Source organism: Lemur catta, chromosome 20 (genome assembly GCF_020740605.2).
Source record: "Lemur catta isolate mLemCat1 chromosome 20, mLemCat1.pri, whole genome shotgun sequence".
NCBI lineage: Eukaryota > Metazoa > Chordata > Mammalia > Primates > Lemuridae > Lemur > Lemur catta.
In genome coordinates this window covers 24,093,239-24,115,865 of record NC_059147.1, presented here as the reverse complement: position 1 = coordinate 24,115,865, position 22,627 = coordinate 24,093,239, and the positions used below count along the sequence as shown (strand labels likewise).

The 22,627-nt window shown below is 54.3% G+C and overlaps 2 protein-coding genes across 3 annotated transcripts in view; one reads left to right on the top strand and one right to left on the bottom strand.

Annotated features, from left to right (window-relative positions):
* The first annotated feature begins 958 nt into the window (after positions 1 to 958).
* On the top strand, positions 959 to 13,568 carry CMTM3 (CKLF like MARVEL transmembrane domain containing 3). 2 transcript variants are annotated; one of them, XM_045533226.1, is made up of 5 exons: positions 959 to 1,262; positions 3,844 to 3,999; positions 4,801 to 4,896; positions 5,307 to 5,427; positions 12,441 to 13,568. In XM_045533226.1, the coding sequence occupies exons 1-5, from the start codon at positions 1,104 to 1,106 to the stop codon at positions 12,467 to 12,469; spliced, it is 561 nt and encodes a 186-aa protein (XP_045389182.1). In that variant the 5' UTR covers positions 959 to 1,103; the 3' UTR covers positions 12,470 to 13,568. The 2 variants fall into 2 exon arrangements, with proteins under 2 accessions (XP_045389182.1, XP_045389183.1); XM_045533227.1 differs by lacking the exon at positions 12,441 to 13,568 and adding an exon at positions 10,462 to 11,198.
* Positions 13,569 to 15,371: 1,803 nt separating this feature from the next.
* CMTM4 (CKLF like MARVEL transmembrane domain containing 4) overlaps positions 15,372 to 22,627 on the bottom strand; it is a 49,858-nt gene continuing 42,602 nt past the window's right edge. The window contains exon 4 of the mRNA XM_045533295.1: positions 15,372 to 21,791. Coding sequence (XP_045389251.1) covers positions 21,627 to 21,791 — 165 coding nt within the window. The 3' untranslated portion in view covers positions 15,372 to 21,626. The remainder of the gene's footprint in view (positions 21,792 to 22,627) is intronic.

The following is a 22,627-nucleotide window of genomic DNA, read 5'->3' as shown; positions in this document are numbered from 1 at the left end:
GCAAGATGGGAACCTCCCAAGGTTTTGTTTTTTGTGTGTTTTTTTGTCTTTGGGGAAGGAATGCAAGTGCCATGACTTATGATTTAAGCATCCCTCTGGCTGCCAAGGGAGGAAACCTAGAGGCCTCCCAAAGACACTCTCACAACAGTTCAGGGAGGGGACAGGAGTGGTTGGTTTGGAGTCTAGCAGTAGCCGTGGTGATGAGAAGTGGACAGAGGTCAGAGAAAGCTTAGGAGCTGAAGATGGGCCCGCCTTGGCGATCGATGGACGGTGAGGTAGGACGGGACGCAAGGAAGGATGGCAGTGCACTTTGCAGAGGCGCAGGCACCGCGGAAATGTTACCGACTGGATCTTGATCACACCCAACTCCAGACACCTAAAGACTACGCGCGTGCGTGCGTGCGTGCGTGTGTGTGAGTGAGAGAGAGAGAAAGACAGATGCGTGGGGGCTGGCTCCAGCGTACGTCTGGGAGTCCTCCTAGGACGGACTGGGGGAGAAGGGGTGCAGAACCGAGGCCTGGGGCAGCCCACAAAGAGGCCCTGGAGGAGGGTGGGGTAGCCAAGGACATCGTAGGAAATCTCGCAGCGCTGAGAAGAGAGAGGCGATGGAGTGGGGAGCCGACATCGCGGGCAAAGCCGTGGCAGGACGGGGGGGCGGAGGGTCGGGGTCTTTGCTGTTCAGACTCCTGCGTTCCCGGATCCCAGACGCGCGCGCGCACGCACGGGCAGGAAGTTAGACCCGAGACAGCGAGTGTAGACAACTCTCTGGGCAGGGATAGGTGGGAGCTCCGACGGCTCGTTCGGGGGGCGGTAATAAGGCCAGGACAGTGGTGAGGGGAGAAGGGGGGTTGTGAGGCTGCCTCCGGCCAGTACCGGGCGGGTCGGCCCAGCGCGGGCCGCAGCACCGCTGCACCCGGGGTCCGAGCGGGGGGAGGGGGAGCGGGGGAGGGGGACGGGCGGGGGCGGGGCGGGGCGGCGGGGGATGCGCCCCTGCGCCCAATTAGTCTCGCGTTTTCTCCTTCCGCACAGTCTGCGTTTCCGCTTCCCTCCCGGGCGCCGGGCGAGAGGGAGGGAGGCCGAGCCTCGGCCCTGCTGCCGCCGCCATGTGGCCCCCAGACCCCGAGCCCGAGCCCGACCCCGAGCCCGACCCGGAGCCCGCCGCCACCTCCCGGCCGGGCCCCGCCGTCCCCGGACTCCGCGCCCTGCTGCCGGCGCGCGCCTTCCTCTGCTCGCGCAAAGGCCGCCTCCTGCTGGCGGAGTCGGTGAGTGCGCGGCCGGCCGGCCCCCCTGGCGGCGCCGCTCGCCTCGGAGGCGGCCGTCGAGGGGTCCGGGGCCGACCCCAGGCCTCCCCCGGTTCTCTAACTTGCGAGGCCAAAGCTGGCGGCTGTAGGAGGCGGGGAGGGGCGGCCCCAGCTGGGCGCTGTGTGACCTCGGCCGCCGCCGCCCTCTCTGGGCCCGCGGGACAGCGGCGCCTGGACAGCGTCTGGCCTCCGCCAACCTCGCCGCCCCCGGCTGGGCCCGGGGAGGAATCACCTCGCTCGGCCCTTCGGGACCCCGGGTCGCGGGGCAGGGTCTGCTTTCCTGGGCGCGGGCAGGGCCGGGCCGGGCCTCGAGCTGCGGGGCGGACGGAGGCTGCAGCGCTTCTGGGGCGGGAGGCCGGGGCCGCGTCGGCCACCTGGGCGGGGGACCGTGGAGAGTGAAGGGAGCCCCGGGGAGTGGGAGAGGCCCGGCCGCACAGTTAGGGGCGCGGGCAGCCCCCGCGGGCTGACTTCACCGCCCTCCCCCTCCCCCCGCCGGGATCCGGCCGCCCCGCCCCCGCTGCGCTCCTTCCTCCTTCCTCCTTCCTGCTCGCCCCCACCCGGCTGGTCTGGCCGCCTTTGTCCTCCTGATCCCCTGAAACCTCCCACACTGTGGTTCGCACTGTCGGCGTGTGGGGTGGGGGCTGGCCCGGGCTTCCAGGGATGCGGAGGGCGAGGCCGGGCAGAGGGGAGGCAGGATGAAGCAGGACAGCCCCGCGACCACTTGTTGCTTAGATCCAGGCAACTTGGTGGTGTGTGTCCTTATTCCCACTTCCCAGATGAGAAAGCGGGGATGCCTGGCGTTTAGGGGATTTGAGAGGTGGCTCAGGTGAGGGACGGGGTGAGAACAAGGAAGACGGTGGGGGAAGGAGGATTCTGTCCGGGAGTCCCTCCCTCGTTGCCCGGGGCAGATGGCAGCAGTCGTGCCTACAACCTCTTCTGCGGTCAGCCCAGAGGTCACCACCCCCGCACGTGCCCAACTCCCAAGTGAGACTCCAGGGCTGGACTGAAAGCCCACACTCCCAGGAAGATGCCTCCTGGCTGCCCCACCCTGAGACCTCAGGGAGGCACTTTGGGGGAGAAACCTGAATCCACATATCCCCAACCCCACCTCATGCCGGGGGGAGGCAGCATGCCAGCCAGAACATAGCCCCTGACCCAGCTGGATGTCAGGAATCTAGGACTAGACAGAGAAGGAAGGGTGCGAGGTGGGCACTCAGGGTGCATGGGAGCCACTCCTGGTAACTCCTGCCTCACTGGTCACCTCCCTCCCACCCCCAGGCCCAAGCAAGTGCAGAGGCTCAAGTGGGTGGGAACAGGGAGGAAGTAGCCACCAGGAATCGGGGAATGAGCAAACAGGAATTGAGAGGGGGATCCCCAGAACCAAGCTGGGGGGATGGGAGGCAGGAAGAGGAGGGTCACAGAACAGCCTTTGGCACAGGAAGTTCAGCAGGAGCTGTGGACAGGGCCTGGTCCGGCTGTGGCCTTACTCTCTTGGGAGGCCCTCTCTATGCCTCAGTTTCCTGTGTCTAAGGTGGGCTCGGCCACCCCTATGGCCGTGTCTACCTTGGAGACTCCCTTGGGATCCCTGCAGCTCATTTGCCTGAACCAGCCACAGTGTTTCCTGTGGGGCATCTGGGTGTCCCCATGGGCCCCCCTCCACCCACTCCAAGCTACTCAGCCGTGGATGTGCTCAAACCCAGCTGCAGTGACAGAAACCAGGAGAGATGGCCTCCCCCAGCACCCACAAGGCCAGGTTGCTTAAGAACTCTAACTTGGGGTCAGCCAGCCCTGGGTTCACATCCTAGTGACATCTTAACCAGCTTGGTGACAATGCAGGATTGTCATCACTGCTCACTGCAACCTCAAATTCCTGGCCTTGAGCAATCCTCCTTTCTCAGCCTCCCAAGTAAGTGGGACTACAGGTGCTCATGCACCACGCCCGGCTAATTTTTCTATTTTCAGTGGAGACAATCTCGCTCTTGCTCAGGCTGGTCTCAAACTCCTGGCCTCAAGCCATCGTCCCTCCTGGCCTTTCAAAGTGGTGGGATTACAGGCGTGAGCCACCATACCCAGCCTCATTTTATTGCAGACGTCAGTACTTTTCAACTCTAAACAGCTGAAGCACGCATATCATTAACTAAAGTTCAAGATTTGTTTTTTGTGTTTAAGAGAAAACTTACATTCAGTGAAAAACACACATCTTGGGTGTTGGGTGTTATTTTTTGAAACTGTTTCCTGCTTAGGTTTGATTTGGCCCTGTAGGGCACAGAGTGGGTGGGCTCTGCCCTGTGGGGGGAGGCTGGGGCTTCCTCACTGGGTCCTGGCAGGGGTCTGGGGTGAGGTCTGGACACAGGGCCTCACGCACAGGACTGGGTGCAGCATGGCAGCTTGGGTGTGGGCCCGGGCACCATGCTGGGTTCAAGTCCTTGCCATGCCACTTCCCAGCCGTGGGACTGTGGGTGAGCCAGAGTCTGGCTGAGAGGAGCAGTGGCCGAGGGGCATGAAAAGGCTCTGACTTCTCCCCCAACCCCCTTCCTCTCAGGTTCTGTCCTTCATCACCTTCATCTGCTATGTGGCATCCTCAGCCTCCGCCTTCCTCACGGCGCCTCTCCTGGAGTTCCTGCTGGCCCTGTACTTCCTCTTTGCTGATGCCATGCAGCTGAATGACAAGTGGCAGGGCTTGTGCTGGCCCATGATGGTGAGGACCGGCCTGGGCGGGAAGGGTTGGCTGTCCCCCCACCCCCTCCCCGGCGGCACTTGGCCCTGCCTCCTTCCCTGCGCGGGAGGGGCTATGTGCAGTTGGTGGGAGCCGGGCGGGCAGTGCCGGCTTCGGAGAGTCCGGGCCCCACCTCCCAGCCGCCTGGGACCTGGGGAGGGTGTGACGCCTCCAGGGCAAGTCTGCGAGGCCGGGAGCCCGGAGATGGGCTCTTGGCCACCAGGTGGCGCCGGTGCTCCCAGCGGGCCCTGCAGGAATGCGCCTCGGCCGCAGGAATTCAAGCCATTTCCATGAGACAGGGCAGGTTAACTGAGGACTTGCAGGGCTTACCCAGATGTCGCCACCGGGCAACCCGGGCGTCATTTTCTCGCCTGGGAGGGCCCAGGGCCCCAGCGGTGGACTTTGCCAAGAGAACTGTGTCACGGAGAAAGGGCAGCAAAGGCTAGACGTGAACCCCGGTCTCGATTGACATCCGGCATCCTTCACCTGCCCGAAGAGGGCGGCAACCGTTGTGTCCCAGTTTTAGGGACAGATCCACAGAAACCGTGATCCATAAATGGATCAGCCACAAATCTGTGGCAAAGCGAGGTCCAGAGCCAGAGCTGGAAGGGAGCAGGTGACAGGGTTTCCAGCTTCTGCCTCCCCACCGAGCGGGCCATGCCACAGGCAGTGTCGGCTGCTGCCGGGACGATGGAGCCACCCGGGGGTGGGCTCAGAACAGGGTGGGAGCCCTCGCGTGGTCGGGGGCGGGTCTTCCCTTGTAACACATCCTTCTCTGGCCAGGACTTCCTGCGCTGTGTCACTGCCGCGCTTATATACTTCGCCATCTCCATCACCGCTGTCGCCAAATACTCGGATGGGGCTTCCAAAGCAGCTGGGGTGAGCAGCGCCCCACCCCGGGAGGGGGTGCCCAGAAACGCCCCTCAGGTTCGCCCCGCCCCTCCTGAGGCTGCAAATGCCCCCCTGGACACCCACTTAGGGAGGGACCTGGGGCACATCCTTCCCCTGCTCGGCCCCTCTGGGCTCTTGTGTGGGTCCAACTATCCCAAAGGCCTCTTGTCAGGGATTTACTCTACCCGGAGTTCTGAAAGACTGTTTGTCAAACCACGTTCACAGCCCATTTTCCCACTTCCCGTTACTCCGAGGGGTCTGCCTGCGCTCTGGGCTGCTTGTCCTGGCAGGTCTGAAACGGGCCATGAGGCTGGGGGTGGCAATGTCCCAGTGCCTCCTGGGCTGGGGACTCGGTGTCTGTGCTGTGTCCCATCCACCCTGTCTACTGTTTCCCGCAGGTGTTTGGCTTCTTTGCCACCATTGTGTTTGCTATTGACTTCTACCTGATCTTTAATGATGTAGCCAAGTTCCTCAAACAAGGGGACTCCGCAGATGAGACCACAGCGCACAAGACAGAAGGTGAGTGGCTGCCCTGCGAGTTTCCACCGGGAAGCAGCTGATCACCCCTACAAGTATTTCTGCAGGTGCCTGCCTTCCCTTGGGGACCCTTAACTAGTGTGAGGCTGGGGTAGGAGTGTTTCCTCGCTCTCCGTGGACAGGAAGTGTTTTCACAGCCCAGCTCTCACATCCCTTCATGCGCTGCTGGTCACAAAGCCAGTCCCCTTGGGGAGCACTGGGCTCCCTGGGGCCTCTGCCTTTCTAGGAAGGGCAAACAGAGGGCACGGCCGGGCCTCTGGCCCTGCAAGGCCCCTGGGACAGCCAGTCACTCTCAGAGCACCTGGCCACCTGCGATCCGGAGTAGCCACCTGGCCCAACCCAGCTCCCCTTGCTGCCTTGCCAGGGACCCAGGCTCTTCTCCTTGCCAGCAGCCCCGGGCAAGCTCAGGCAGGTTTGGGTTTTTATCTTCAAGGAAAGCGCAACAGACATTCTGGCCTGTCTAGCCGTCCTTCTCCAGCTAGAAAGGCCAGCTTGCACGTTACCTGATTCAAAAACCAAAGCTGGAAGTTGGAAGGTTGGTTTTTCTGTGACAACACAGCCATCTCAACTGTCACAGCCTGGGGGTGACTTTGCACAGGGCAGGGCCGGGCATGCAGTGAGGGCCCCGCAAAGGTGCGTGAGGCAGGGGCAGAGCTGGTTCCGTGTTCACGGCCCAGGGAGGCCACCAGAGGAGGTCTCGGCCCACAGGGGCAGAAGGAGCAGAGAGGGTGACGGCTCCAACACAGAAATGTAGGAACTGGCCCAGGGTGGAGGGGCTCCGCGGCCCACTGGCCATTTCCCTCCCCCAGCCCCAGGAAGACTTTATCAGAGAGGCCGATGGTGCTGTTGGCCGGCAGCCCTGAGACCTCAGTTGGCTCCTGTAACTAAGTGGACGTTCAGCTCAGCAGCAGACGCCCCTCCCAGGCTGTGTCAGCATCTGTTGGCCCAGACACCTGCTGAGCTGCCATGTGCTAGGGGTGAGGGATGCCCCCACGGGCAGGGCTGTTACAGCAAGTGTTATAGCAGGCAGCCCTGAGGACAAACCAAGCGGCAGACGGAGAGTTGGAGAATCAAAGTTTATTCGTCAGCAGGCTCAGAGGGGTCTCACCACCAAATTCTGAGCCCCATCTACCCGATTTTTTCCATTTTTATTAAGTTGGAGTAGTCCGAGGGTGGGGTCTCAGGTGACTAATGCCTGCCAGGTAATAGGTTAGTTGATGTGTCAGGTAATAGGTTAGTATTATGTTGATGCATAGGGTAGTTGATGCACCAGGTAATAGGTTTAGTGTTAAACGTTGATGCGTCAGGTAGTAGACCAGTGATGGGCTAGGTGCTAGGTTAGTATTATGCTGATGCGGGCCTTCCGTGAGGGATGGGGGTCTCAGGTGGCTGCTGTACCAAGTAATAGATGGAGGTTTTCCTTATCATCCCCCCCTTTGATGTCCTTATATGTCTATTATAGGGCATCACTTCCCAGTGGGTGGTAGCCTGGTAAGGCCATTATGTGAGCTGTTGCTCTCTGGGCTACAGTTGTCTTTATGAATTTTATAGCTGTGTTTAGTATGCAGGGGCCTATAGTGACAAAAAGAATAGTTATTAGCAGCCCGGCCAGCAGTAGTAGTCATGAAGTTTATTGCTTGAAATTGAAATCCCAGGTTTGTTTTAATTTCTTGTTTTTTTTCTGGATTTTTTTTTTTTTTTTTTTTTTTTTAGCTCCCTGACTTTTATGCTTATTATTTTTGTTTGGCTTATATAGTAGCAGCACTCTGCCCCTAGAGATGTACAGATTTCTCCCTTTTTAGCTGCTAGTAGGTCTAAGGCCCGTCTGTTCTGTAAGGTTACTGCTGCTAGTGAGTTTAGCTGACTCTGGAGGGACGGTAGGGAATCTGCCACACGTTCCATGTCTTCATTTAGTTCTTGGGATGACTTGTGGTAGATGCTCAGGGATGTTTTTGTGTCTCCTACTCCTATCCCAGCAGCAATTCCTTCCCCTGTGAGGATCGATGTTAGGTAAGGCCCGTGTTTTCTGGGTGTTTGGGTGGGGGCTTAGTGTAGTTTTCAGTTGTTGACTTTTAAAGATAGAAACATCTAGGGCAAAGAAGACCTGGGTGCAGGTCCCAGTCCAGTTTCCTGGGAAGCAGAGGTAGGCAGTGTCTCCACAAAGAAAGAATATGCCATCCCGGGAGCAGGTGGCGGTGGCATTACTGGGTAAGGTTTGGTTATTTGTGTAGAGTTGACCCGGTATGAATCTGAATATTTCATTCTCTCCTGCATTAGTAATGCAAGTGATATTTAGGTGGGAAGTTATGGCTAAGCGGACATTATATGCTACCAGGCCCACCAGGGACATTTGGTTTGGGCCTGGGATCAAGATGCTGGAGTTCCAGCCGGAGGCACAGGGACCCCAATATATACTCGTTTCTGGAGGGGTAAACAGACCCAACATGAAGTATGGTTGGGTAGGGCCTGGAGGGTCACATTGAGGAGCCGGGTTATTAGGGGAGAAGGTTCCAGGGGTTTAGTGATTCTTTCGTATGTCAGTAAGATTTGGTCTCTTATAAGTTGACTCTGTTACTGAGGCTATTTTAGTTGAGCCTTTGTGTCTTTGACCTGTTGGATTTTAGCCTGATCGTGGACTCCTTTCCCACTGGACATCTGCCAGTGGGTGTAGTAAGTCCAGCAAGCTGTTTTTCCCCTGGGGACTATAGAGGTTCGAGTATCACCTGTAATGGTGCTAGTCCAGTATTTCTGTCCCCCACTGTGGCACACCTGAGCCTGACTGTAACATGTCTTTGGCATGTAGGTGCGGACTGTGAAACTTCCTGTGGTCCAGAAGTCTCGAGTAATCCCACTAGGGGAGGGAATTTAAGTTCTGGTATAACAAGCCTCAGGGTAGGGTTTCTCTGCCATAGTTGTTAGGGTGAGTGCCCCAACCAGGAGGAGGGTAGGGACTGAGGCAGGCGCAGACATCCTATGATTAGCCAAAATACCACAGATAGAGATGCCCGCTGCAGTCCCGTCCAGTCCCCCGGTGCTACTGAGAAGGGACCAAGCCCCAGTAAAGTCACTACAACCCCGATGTGAGGGCCAGGGCCAGTGGTCCCATTTACTCCTGTTCAGTCCTGGGTGTGGCTGTCTCGTTGGCAGACAGTTAAGCTGGATCTTCAGTGGGTTCTGCTGGTCCTGATGTGCAGTCCAGAGATCAGTTTCGTTGCTGGTTCAGCCTTTTTCACCCGGGAGTGGTGGCTCCACGGAGTGATACCTGCAACTCTAACAGCAGTGGGAGTAACTAGTATCACAGTATGGGGACCCTTCCAGGTGGGCTCTAGGGGTATTTTTTTCCAGTCTTTTACCCAGACTACATCCCCAGGTTGGTGGGGGTGGACAGGGAGACCCAGGGCGATAGGGGTTTTTCCTAGGATGGTGTGGTGGATATGGCGCATAGTGTTGGGTAAGGCTTGGAGGTGTGTGTTTATATTCAATTCCCCAACTTGCCTAATGTCTGCCCTTAATCACTTGATGAGTGGGGGGAGGTCCTACCGAACAGGCTTTCAAAGGGTGAATATCCTGTGGGCCCCTGTGTGCACCTGACTCTGAACAGGGCTAGGCTTAGTGTGTCTACCCAGGGTAATGGTGTTTCCTGACATAGCTTCACTATTGTGGTCTTGAGGGTCCAGTTCATGCGCTCTACTTTCCCTGAGCTCTGTGGCCTGTAGGCTGTATGTAGTTTCCATTTGATTCCTAGTGCCTTGGTGAGGCTTTGCATGACCTCCGCAGTAAGCTTGGTCCGTTGTCACTGCCAAAGGAGGGTGGTCGACCGTACCAGGGGATGATTTCTCTCAATAGAAACTTTGTCACTTCCCTAGCTTTTTCGGTCCGGGTAGGGACTGTCTCGACCCAGCCTGAGAGGGTGCATATCACTACCAGCAGGTATTTATAGCCCCAACATGGTTTTCCTTCTGTGAAATCAACTTCCACATCCTCAAATGGAGAGGCTCCGGTGTACTGGATTCCGGGGGCGGGTCCCGGCCCTACCGCTGCGTTGTTTCTAGCGCAGGGCTGGCAGCGGGTGCTGGCTGCTGCCGCGATGGACGGAAGTCTGGCGGTGTAGGAGTACCAGGCGGGTAGCTGGGTGAGGGCTGTTTTCCCCAAGTGAGTCAGGCTGTGATGACGGGAGACAACAGAGTATGCTAATTTACTGGGGATAGAGATGTTATGGTTCCACAGGTGCCACCACCCGTCTGGCGTCCTTCTTGGCCTTCTGCTCTGTCCACTGGTTCTCTTTTGGGGTATATTTTGGTTCTTCGGGCCACTCGAATGCCAACAAGATTTGGCACTGGGTTGCAGTGTTGTCCTTTGAACGTTCTCGGGTGGCTGCATTTTTGGCTGCTGGGTCTGCCAGGTGATTGCCGGTGGCAGTTGGATTTGTGCCCTTTTGGTGTCCTTGACAGTGGATGACCGCAATTTCTTTTGGCTCCCAAACTGCCTCCAGCAGTTGGAAGATTTCATCCCTATTTTTCATCTCTTTTCCACCTGTGGTCTGCAGTCCCCTCTCCCTGTATATTGTCCCGTGGATATGGACTGTGGCAAAGGCATATTTAGAGTCTGTGTATATGTTCACTTTCTTATCCCGGGCATGCCTGAGGGCTCGGATGAGGGCCACTCCGCCCTTCGTGCCAACCACCTCATCAACTGTGGCGACTGCGATGCCCACCAGTCGTTGCCCATTCTGGGTAAAACTCCTGCCATCCGTGTAGAGTTCTAAGTCCGGTGCTGGTAGAGGACTATGTTTTAGATCCGGCCGGCTGGGTGGGTGGGTTCTTTTGTTGGGGCATTCATGCTTCCAGTGACCAATCCCCTTACAAAAGGAGCACTGGTCAGGCTTCAGGGTCCCTCGTCTCCTGGGTCCTCCTTCCCGTGGCGGGCCAGGTCTCTTGGCTGGGTCAGGTCTTCTGAGGGTGGTGGCCAGGAGAGCAGCTTTCTGTTTCATTTTCTTGTCATTTTTCCTCCGGGCAGTCTGGTCTCGAGTAACATAGACCTTCCGGGCCAGTTCCATCAGCTGCATCATGTTCGTTCCTGCAAACCTGTCCAAGTGTCTGGAGTTTCCGTCGGATATCAGTATAGGACTGCCCAACACTTGCAGCATTCACGGTGTTCACCATCCGCAGATTTTCGGCCGCCTCTGGGTCGAAGGGTGTGTAGACTCGGTAGGCCTCACAACAGTACGCACAGAATTTGCTCGGGGATTCCTCCGGCTTCTGGGTGATCCGAGCGACTTTGTTCATGTTGGTTGGTTTCCTGGCTCCCTCCCGGACCCCGTGGAGGAGACCTTCCCGATGCCTTCCGAGTGCCTCTCGTCCACTCGGGGAGTTGAAATCCCAATCCGGGTTGGTCTCGGGTGCTGCTCTCTGTGCCCGCTGCTCCACGTCGAAGGTCCCTGCTGGAGCCTGGTCCCGGAGCCACCTCCGGGTCCCAGCTACAATCCGGTGTCGTTCTTCCATGTTAAAAAGGGTCAGAAGGAGCTGGCGGCAGTCTTCCCAAGGGGGACGGTGGGTCTGAAAGATGGATTCCAGGAGGTCAACGAGGGCCTGAGGTTTTTTGGAGTAAGGTGGGGTGTGGTGCTTCCAGTTCAGAAGGTCAGAGGTGGAGAAGGGCTGGTAGTACAGGACCGGCTGCCCTGGCTGAACGGACCCATCGTCCGTGACCTGCATCGGACCTCACACCTCACGCAGGGGCATCTGGAGAGCTGAAGTTGGGACCTGAGCTGACCGGAGCCAGCGGGTGATGGGAGTGTCGGCACCTGGTTGGTCTGGAACTGGCGGCGGGGAGACTGACGGTGGCGGGGTGTCTGGCGGATTCGGGGGCACTTCAGGAGGTGTCACGGTAGGGTTGTAGGGCGGTGGTGGTGGATCCTCTTGAGGAGCTTCCTGATAGATGAGTTTGGACAGTTTGGAGTCTCTGGTCCTTCGGGCCACAAAAATCCTGCTCTGTCCCTTATTGGCACAGAACCAGACCCAAGGGGGCAGGGTCTGAGCAATCTCTCACCATGAATCTATGTAAGGGAATTGGGCGGGGTGGCCAGGAGTCCCGGTCACGATTCCCCAAACTGCTGGCACAGTGGGGAGGTCTAAGGTTCCCGTTGGGGGCCAGTTGACCCCGAATGTGGGCCACTCGTGTTCACAGACGGCCCTAAGTCTGCTGGGACTCGGTGTGACGCCATAATCTCCTATGAAACCCTTCTTAGAGTTCTTTAACATGCCTTTAAGGACTGCAGGCTTAGAGTCAGGCTTTAGGGGGGTTCTCTAAGCACATGGGGACTCCCGCTGCCCCCAGCCCAGCCCCGAGTGGGTGATAGCCTGAGGCCGACCAGGGTTTTGAGAGACAGGGTGTGGCCAGGGAGGGGATGAGTGTCAGAAGATAGCACCTAACCTGGGGTCAGAGGTTAGTGACTGGGGTGCTTTGCCTTCCTTAGGGTGGGGAGTTCTAGAAGGCTCTACAGAGCAGTCTTCCATACTGGGATTTCAGGAACCCTCAAGTCACACCTCACAGGCCCTTAACGTTATAAAATTGCTTCTGATCATAATACAAAAAAGGATTAGGGGAGGGGGAATTGAAACTACAAAAAAAAGAAAAAAGGTTTGCCAGTATATTTTAGCTCAGGGGACAAGGAAACAGCTGTCCTCACCTTGTCCTACTGAACTGGGGGTAGGGTTAAGATGCAGATGTACAACCCTGACACGCCCACATAAGAACGGCCGCCTGGGAGACTTGCGAAGCCCTGGGGCCCCAGGGAAAGGGGCACCTGGGCATCGGTCTGGGGTGGAACCCCCCGCCCCCACCCTGGAGGTGCCCGCACACCAGCTAATGGTGGAGTCAGCTGTGGGTGAGGCCCGGCCTGGGCTCCTGCCCGCAACCTGGCTATGCCTCCCCAGAGACCATTCCCAGGCCCTGCTGCCCCCGAAACTCCTGCCAAGCACCCTCTGCTTTCCTTTCAGAAGAGAGTTCAGACTCAGACTCAGACTGAAGTCCTGGCCGTGTCCTGGCAACCGGAGCCACATGGGGCCTCCACCCTGCACCTTCCTGACAGGGCTGGCTGGGGACGCAGCACATCGGAAGGGAGGCTGTGACTTCTCCGGCAGCCTCGGGAGCTGCTGTCACAGGGGGCCTGCCCACAGCCTCAAGGTCACACCTGAGCCCAGCATGCGAGACCGATCCTTGGCTTAGCACTGCTAACCACTCTGCACCTGTGGGTACCTTGAATAGTCCACCTCTTCTCCCCATTTCTGTCCTATAGACCTTAAGCCCTTTAACCTCCCTGCCAAAAACAAGCACAAGCAGCAGCAGAGCCTATCACCACCTGCCACAAAGTGGCATGGGCGTCACCTGTGTGTCGCCAATAGGAACAAATACAGAAACCCCCACAGGGCCACCCCACTGGGCCCCAGTGGTTTTCGTCTGCACACGGTGCTCCTGCTCACGCCATGCACTTGGTCGAGAAGGACCCTTGCAAGAACCTTTTGTTCAAGGAGCACCGGTTCCGTCTTCCTTCTTGAAGCAGGGAGAAAACTGACCTTTGCCTTATCTGGGAGAGTGGGTCTCAGCACCCATAACTGAGGCCTTACACCCTGGGAAACCACGTTGTCTTCAAGTGAGACGACCATTCTGGGTCTGAGACTGTTTGAAAGAAGAGCTTGCAAACTAGCTTCCCAGGCCCAAAAGACAGAGGGTCCCAAACAATGATGCAACAGTGGTGACAGTGGCACGGGTGGCTGGGCGGGCCCAGCCCAACCCTCTCTCTTCCTGAGGGCCGGCCAGCAGGTGAGAGGTTCCTGGGACCCTCTAGACACCAGAGCAGGTCTCCTGACCCCCTCGGGAGATGAGACAAGCCTTCTGTGTTCACCTAAGGACTTATACTGTGTATCTATCTTTAATGAGATTTTGTAACTTTTTATACTTTTTTTATACAAAAGCAGCTTCTTAACAATGGCATTTCCTGTGACCCTAGGCCTCGTGAATGAGCCAGAGTTCTGGACCCATGTTTCGGGCATTTGTAACCTTGTTCTCTTGCATGTGAATCTCCTACCCTGAAAAAAGCCATAACAGATTAAACCAGAATGACTACTTGTGTGTTTCAAAAAACCTTCCACCACCCCAGAGCAATACTGTCAAGGACTTACCATGCTTCCACACAAGCTGGTGACTAGTGACACGACAGTGTTGGGTTTCAGCCACGGTGCACGCGTCCTTCTTCGTGTCAGGCACGAGGGTGAGTATCCGACCAGCGTTTGAGCCCCTTATTTGATCCTCACACAACTCTGTTTTACAGCCAGGGAAACCGAGAGAAAGGTTAGGTGGTGGCCCCAGGCCCTGTCACTCACACACAAGGATAATGGCCCCACGGCAGCCAGACCCTGAGGCTCTCCTGGGTTAGGAAACTGGTTGCAGGAGGGACCTCAGCGTTGCAGCCTGGGGGCCCTGGGTCAGCGTCTGTGCCCTCACTGGCGGAAGAGGCCAGGCCCTGGCACCCCAGACTTCGCACGGGGCGCTCGAGCTGAACATGCTGGAGCGGGGAGGGGCGCGGTGAGGCTCCTGTGCCGCCTGGCCAGCCCCAGAGACACGCAGAGGCCCCGTGCGGGCCTGAGGGCTGCGGCTCCGTTCAGCCTCCGCGGGGCAGGCCTGTTCCCGGAACTGGATCCAGGGACAGAGGAGACAAGTCAGAACGAAGAAAGAGACAGTAACATTTTTACGTGTCCATTTATTAAACAAGAATTCCTTCATGACAATTTAATACAATATTAGCGATTAGTGTTGAGAAAATTATTTCCCTCTACATACAAAAATACAGATTTGAACACTATGAAAACAATCAAGACAAGTACCATGAAAAATTGGTCCTTCAAAAGAAATAAAAGGGGAAAATTGAGGGCAATGTGAGGCTCTGTCTGCTGTCAGGGCCGAATCAACAGGAGCAAAAGTTTGGGGACCCCCTAACCGCTCAGGTGTGCAGAGTCGAGCCCCAGAGCCTGTCGGCGCGGTGATGCCCACCCCAGGGCATCTGGGTCTGTTTGGGAGGCCAGATGGGAGCTCTGACCCACGACAGCCAGTTTGCCAAACAGGCATCCCCTCAGACTGCCTCATGGCTGTATCTTTAAACTGAAAAAGAAACAGACTTTTAACAAGCAAAGTGTAATAGTTACTAAATTAACACCCCCCCCCCCCAAAAGTGCCACTAGGTGAAGTACCAAGGAGTCATCATGTTGGAAAGTTACACTTAGCCATCTGACTTGACTTCCTTTGTTATCACATAATTACATATTCTGACCCTTCAGAAGAACAAAAAAAGCCACAACTTTATGTTTCGATAAATCCGTACCTTCATTTTGCAATGGCTCAGCTAGTTCACGCAAGCTTTTTCTTGAGCAGACATAACCTGTGTCCTGCAGGGGTGGGAAGGCCGCTGAGGAGTGTGCCTGCGTCTGGGTGTCATCAGGCTCCTCCCAGCAGACTCTAGTTTGTTCAGGCTGGAGACCTAGAAAGGGCCAGCGAGCCTGCCTAGAGCCTCCTCAACCGATCTGAAATCGAGTGTTAGGTGACAGCCCCGGGGCCGCTGAGGGCCTCCTGGAGAGCGGGTCCCGGAAGAGGCCAGGCCGGAGAAGCCCTGGGTTCACCAGACCGGACAACCAGCGAAGGAGCCACACGTAGGCTTTTCACTGTTCAGCCCCAAAGAAGAAGTCAGAGCACTAATGATTTTCTTTTCTTTCTTTAACACATTGACTGCCACGCTGGAAAAAAAATTTTTTTCCCTGGGGGCCACAGTGTTTTATTAAAACAAAACTATCCTTTCTAATTGTTATTCTTTATTGTTTTTCTATGCATGAGTTATATGCAACGCAATCCATGTTTTTAGAATTAGATTGTCAATTGTAACAATAAGAACAAGTAAGACTTTTATGAACTAACTGCAGGGTTTTGCTTCGCGAGGCCCCAGGCTCAAAACTAGCTCGAGTTAGATGCAACTCACACGGCAGTCGGTGTGTTAAACATGGAACCACTTTCCTCTTACTGTCGGAGGTGAGCGGTGCCCTCCCAGCTGAGCAAGTGGTTAAAAATGCCAAATGCAATTATACTGACTCAGAATTATTTCACAGAAATTTAGTCTCAGACCATTTAAATAAGCAGAAACAAGATGGTGGGGAGAAAGCAGCAGAGAAGAAAGAATAGCCAAGGGTTTTTTTTTTCTTTTTTAAAATACATAGTAAGATTAAAGAGAAAACGGCCAAAACCTCATAACCAGCATTGTTGAAAACAATATTAAAAGGACATAATCTAAAATCATGCTACAAAAATAGTGTTATTTGGTTTAACTAAATGTACATCTTTTTTTTTTTTTCCAATTCCATGATTGACAAGAGTGCTTATGCGACACATGGAAGGCACCAAAGGTGAAGTGATTATTATTTTGTTTTAAAATATACAAAGACAGAATTGCCTACTTTGAAAAAAAAAAATACCCTCATACCTGTAAATAAATAGTTTAGTATTTCTGCCATGGGTTCCTGAACCCCTACAAATTTCAACATATACAAATAGTTTCAATCCCTAGCATTCTCTTGGAACCATGCCAAACAAAATCAAGTTTTGAAAAGCATTGATTTTATCCAAAGAGGTTAATTTCATCATGAGGCAAGATTCGAAAACTCATTTTTAAGTGGGTTACGGAGAGTTGGGAGAAGGTGGCCCCTCCAGGCTGGGCCTGTCCCCAGGCATCCTGCTCTTGCCTTCCGAGAGCCCTGAGCCCGCTGGTTCTCCCTTCCAGCCCTGAATATTTGCCTTCCTCACTGCTGCAGAGAGGGCAACAGAGTCTGGAACTTGCAAAATTGATTCTGGAAAAAGCAGGCAAGCAAAGCAGGGCCCGTGGAGGGAAGCAGCCATCAGTCAGGCCTGCCCTGCCCTGGGCACCAGGTCTCCCTCCACTGTCCTCATTTCCTGACCATTCCTTCAGGTGACTTTCCTGATAAAAATAGGGTACTGACTATCAGCATTGTCATCCAAAGATGACTCAGACTGGAGAGTTTCAGACTGTTACTGGCTCCCAGACAAACCATTACCAGAATCCTGGTTCACACCATCTCTCCTTTCAGGCACGATTCTGAAAAAAAACTCTGGGGCTCACCCTAAATCTCATGGATAAAGCTGATTAAGGTATCTCACTCCTAAATTAGAACCATAAAGGTTCAGATAGCTCATGGAGTCCAAGCGGTATTAACCCTTTAAGCAAAGGCTCTCTGGCCATTGTGTATTGTGCATCCCAAAGAAAACATGCTACCCCAGAGTCTAGACAGCAAGCCCCCTGAATTAAAGTCTCAGCATAAACAATACAGACAACAAAGTAACCCTATGAAATAGATACACTATTCAAGGACTCATCATCTAAACTCTATTCTAGGCAAGTTGCCAGCGATTCAAACTCAGTGGGCTTGTGGGTAATTTTTGTCTAATTTACTGTTATGTTTATGGCATAGGAAAAACTGGACGGGAAAACAAAATCCCAAAGGTTGAGAAATTGTATCCAAATGGGAAAAGAATATATTCCAGACAAAAGAAGGGAAAATATAATAGGACCCATTCCTCTGTTTCAAGCCAAAGAGTATACATGAAGAAAAGTTAAACAGAACATTCACTTTCAAAAGAAAATTCTTCTAGATCTGATAGATATTGAAGGCATTTTCTTTCAGAGACAGCTTCTAAATAAAAGAAACATAAATGGTCAAATATTTCAAATTACTTTCTCAACCAGAGTGATTTTATTCATAAAATCTTACGATTTTAATGATATCTGCTGAGAAGTAAAGAAACAAGATTTTATCAAGAGTCAAGAAAGATGGCAAAGCTAAAGGGTGGCAGTGGTAGGTCTGTGTCCTGTCCAAGATAGAATTCCCACGAGTTCCCAAACTAGATGCCAAAAGCTCACCCACAGCACCACAGCAGACTGGTCCCGGCATTCTGCTCTTGCCCGCAAGCTAATTCTGGAACACAGGAGCTCACTTTTCCAAAGACAAGTGGACAGGAAGGTAGCTAACCAGGTAGTACACTTTTCTAAGACAGCCTGAATTTATAAACATGTCTAGTGTCATCAATAGGGCGACGGCAGACAGAGGCTGGGTGTGCCAGATGGCTGCCTCCTCCTCCCACCTCCCAGACTGCCCCTGCATGGACCCACCAGCCCACCACACCATCGCCCTGCTGGTCCTGGACATGGGTGCTAATAAAATAAGACAGACGTAGGCAAGAGAGAAACCCTGGATTTAGCAACTAAAAAGGTGCCTGGAGACTTCAAAAGCAAATGGCAGCCCCTGGAGCAGAAAGCAACTTTTTATTCCGCTCAAGAGACTCACCCAGCAGCCCTTGGCCTAGAAAGTGTTTTCGACCTTTTGCTACCTTGTTTAACGTCATCACTTCTCTGTAAACAAGACCTGGAAAGGATGACAATCGGGCAGTGGCACACTGACTTCATGACTGCTTTGTTTTGAATGCAGATGGCACAACAGGAACTACTTAAATCATCACTGCCTTCCAGCATCACTACACACTCCATGCTCTACTCATCTGCTGGGCCAGGTTCTAAGGCCAACCCGCAGAAAATCTTGCAGAGACAGAGCTCAGACCTTGGTCCACCTCTCAGAGCACATGGATGGGTGTGGGGTATCTTCCAAACAGCACACGAGAATCTATGAGAAAAGGCGAGCTTAGGTCACACACAGGACACGACACACACGAGGTTATTCAAGGCTCTTTCACTGCAAGCAGGAATTCACATACGCGTGCAGACACAAGAGCTAGTGCTCGGTCTCCTCAGAGACCGCCTGTGGCCTGACCCAGGCCTGACTCACTAGGAAAGCTTCAAAGAAAGGCAGACGGAACTGCAAACTGGAAGAGAGTAGGAATGTTTTCCACCGAGGCACGAAGCTCTTCCTGGAAGCACCCAGGGTGGAGGTCAGACACACTCTGTGCCTTCCTGCCGGGGGACAGGAATAGGGTTCAAAAGACCAGTGTGCCATCAGCTTCCCAGGGCTGAGCGCTCAGCCACGGACCAGGCTCTGCCCACGTGGGCTCCTCAGCTCAAGTCAAGGACGATGTGCGTATTGGGGCAGTGCAGGCTGCCACACTCCTGCTTTTTCTGTAGACAGAAGTCATCTCCCTCGGATGGCTGTTCACTTTAAATCAAACTGTTCTGATGAGATTTTAATCTGTAACCAAGTGTGCCCTTTTCTGGCTTTATAAGGGGCCAACAAGTGTCTTTAGGCTTTCATGATTGTAATCTCTGTGTGACAGGGAAACGCTATTTCCCTCCATGCCTTCAGCAGTGCGAAGCGAGGATCAAGGAGAATCAGAAAGAAAAAACACATACCAAATCAGTGCCAAAATAAACTTTCTCTGAGGATGTCAGCGTTTGCATCCATCAAAAACCACCGGCGGTCCCACCAAATGCTTGCGGGTTTCAACGGCACCGTTTCCAGGCACAAATCCAAACGTGCACAGCAGCTCCAGTTCCCCTCCAGTTTGCTCAAACTATGAGAATCAGTATCATCCCACCAGAAAACAGAAAAACTAAGGTGGCTTCAGCCTTCAAATGCCCCAAACCAAACCGACATTGGAACTATTAAATGCAAAGATGCTTCCTCCAATTTGCAAAGAGGTCATTTAAGGCATGTCAATGTAGACTGTCTTCTGTTTGTGCACAGAGCGACATGACAAAGATCCAGGTGTGTTTCCATCCACCACAGACAGAGCTGCTCCCTTGAGAACTTTCCTCACCCCACTGTAGTGGCGAGATGTGCGACTGTGCGTCACACCATCACAAAGTGTCTGTGGACACCTGGGGTTCTAATGGGAGCTGGTTAAAGACAAGGAGACACATTTACAAAAGCCAGGGGGGAGCCTCATGGCACAAAAGATGTTAGATAGTTACAAGGACATAAATAATTCCGAAGAGTCTATCACCCAGATCTAAATGAACTCCTAAGTCACTCTGTGGCCTAAGATGTCATCGCTTTTTAGCATCTTTCAGCATTTACCATTTCAGTGGCCTTCAGAACTGTTCCTTGCAGCTGAAAACACATCCCTGGGAGGCCAGTCACCTGCCTCCTTTGCACCAGATGATGAACTGGGCTTACTGAAGCGACTTGGGAAAACCCGGGCAACGATCCTGCCTGAATGGGATTCTTGTTTTCAGTCTCACTTCAAAGGTGGCCTTTTATTGAGGCCAAGTAACATGATTCCCAGCAGATTTCTGCTAAAGCACAGGGTGGTCCTGCCACGTGGGCCCCATTTAATGCAAGGCTGAGTCTTTGTGGCCTTATTTTAAATGAAACTCTCAGAGGGAGATAAGCCCAATTTTGACTATGCACACACACTCAACAAATGCAAAATAAATATATAAATGAACAGATAAAGTCCAGATGTCCTAATCTCCCCCAAAATCACTCCATAGAATTGGTTCAAAGTTTGTGAAGCATGACTGACACTGACTCACGACATACGTGGGAAGAGGGCTCTGTCAGACCCGCTGGCGGCGCGCCCAGCAGTGACCACGCCGAGCCGCCCTCGCTGTGGGAGAAGAAGGGAGGCGCCGCAACACGGACATGGTGCTTGACCACGCAACCTGGGCCACTGCCATGGGCGGGAACTGTGGCAGAACCCAGATTGTGCTGGATGCTCAGTTTAGGGTGCTAACCTGGAACCCCGGCCCTTCAGAGACAGCACAGCACCATTTCCTGTAGAACCCCCGCCTGGCAGTGAGATCTGGCCGCCACCGAAATCACAGGCTGCTCTGTTCTGGAGGATGCAATGCCACACGTGTGCAAGCGGACGCGGCCCCTGCCTCTGCGAGTCACTTACTACACAGTGCACTGCCACAGCCGCAAGCATTCGCTCAGCCTGGGGCCACGTTACTGCCAAATCCTCCCGCCAGCAGTGTTTTCTCCTTGGTGAGGGCTAACCGCAAATATGAGAGCTAGAGTGAGGTTTGTAAACCTTACAGTTCAAAGAGTGAAAACCTAACAAAACAATTTTTCCATAAGATATAATTAATCTCTAGTTAAAAAAAAAAAAAACTACAGCATCGAAGGGGCTCGTTTAACTCATTCACCACAAGCAAAAATGTTCACTTTGTCAACAATCAATCAGACCTTAAGTAACTAGGATTTTCCCCAACAACTTCCAAGATGGATGTTCATGGTCATGACGCTGAGGCACCCGAAATGACAATTAGTGCCTCCGGAAGGGACGTGTCCTGGTGCAAATTCAAGTATTTTCAAATCCTGACAAGTCTACTGCGAATCACTTTAGAACTGTCCTCAGGCACTGAGGAAATGGGCACGCATCCCTAAAACACAGGGAACACGCACACGCCTCCCACTGCGGTCCCGGAGCCAGCGAAGGGGCAAGTGCTCAGGCTGGTGAAATGGACGTGTTTCTTTCATGGCTTTTACCTGAGAAGGTAAACCTAGAGAGCATCCGCGAGTCAGCCTCGAAGTACTGAGGGGAGGCAGGACACTGAAAAATAACATGGTCCCCATATTCCTGGGGAAGAATCTGGGATTCGGGAATGTGATTCATTTAGGGAAGAATCAAGTGATTCTCAGCAGGGCAGGAAGCAAAGGGTCGCCCTCCCATGAGTCAGCAGTCCCGCGGCGCCGTCCCCACAGGACGCAGCTTTCCCTGCCCCGTGAAGTCCGTGCCCAGCACAGCGCTCCAGCGGCGCATCCCCAAGACCCTCGGGGTCACACGTGGCCTTCGGGCCGGCGCCAGCTGCCTCCCAGGGCTGCCCGGGGACCCCCGTACTTCACTCCTGGCTATTCTCTCCCTCTTAGCAGCCCCGTTAAGTCCAGTCTCATCACAAACGCACATGACATGGTGGCTCAGAGTCAGAAGCCTGGGCTCTGGGACAGTTAGGACCTAAGGCGGACCCGGGCAGCCAGTTCGGCCAGCTGCTCCCACGGCCACCGGATGCTGGGGACGCGGGCCTCCCCCGCCCACCAGGGACCCGCCCCCCGGGCCACCCTGGAGACCCTTTCCCAAAATGAACTTTTACCGAAGAGGACACAGTTCAAGCGAATCACATGGAAATTGACGCGATGAGGGAAGGGGAGGCGGGCGGGGCGGGGAGGCCCCGCGGCCGTTCACGTGTCCAGGCGCTGGATCTCGGCGCGGCCGTCGGCGTCCCGGGACTCGGTGCGCGCGCGGACGTAGTCGCTGGCGCTCTGCTGGCGCACGCTCGCTCGCCACTGCCGCACCGCCAGGAGCGTGCTCGCCGCGTACGCCGCGGTCGCCGAGAAGCCGAATATCTGGAACACACAGGCTGCGTCAGTCCTCAGGCGCGTGGCCGGCCCTGCGCGGCTTTCCTGGTGACGCGAGCCACGTGCCGCCTCTCCAGCTCTGCCCTGTCCCCCAGCTCTGCCGGATGTGTGGCTGTCACACCGCAGCTGACCCACAGAAATGCCTGCCTGACCTAAAGACAGCCTCAGGCTTCCTTGGAAGTATTTTGGCCCAATTAAGAAAGAAAAATCACAAAAGTACCTCTTTTACGGCACTGTCATGGCCTCTGGTTCCAGATGAGAAAATACAATGTAGACAAGATATGATGTAGACAAAATCAGGGTCTCACGTTTGAGTCCCAGTGAGACCGCAGGGTGGACATTCCAAGTCACAGCTCCCACCCCAACCTGCCGCCTCTCCCCTGGGCAGCTCCCGCGTGAGCAGCAGCAGGGTTTTTAGTTCTCCGTAAGGACGGATGAAGCCACTGACTGACACCTGGGAGAGCAGCTAGTTTAATATTTTTCATAAGCCTTTTAATCTCCCCCAATTACAAAAGTGATACATGTTCTTTGTAAATCAAGAACAATACTGCCTGGCACTGTGGCACGTGCCTGTAGTCCCAGCTACTCAGGAGGCTGAGGCGGGAAGATCACTTGAGCCCAGGAGCTCAAATCCAGCCTGGGCAACACAATGAAACCCTGTTTCTAATTTTAAAACAACAATACAGAAATGCCGAGTATGGAGAGGGAACATCTAACATTATCTTGTCCCCAACCCCCATGGCATTTCACCTTGAAGAGCAGAAATGTCCTGTGGCTGCTAAACGGGGTCATGACTGCATTCTTCTTAAGATCTCCCCTTTCCC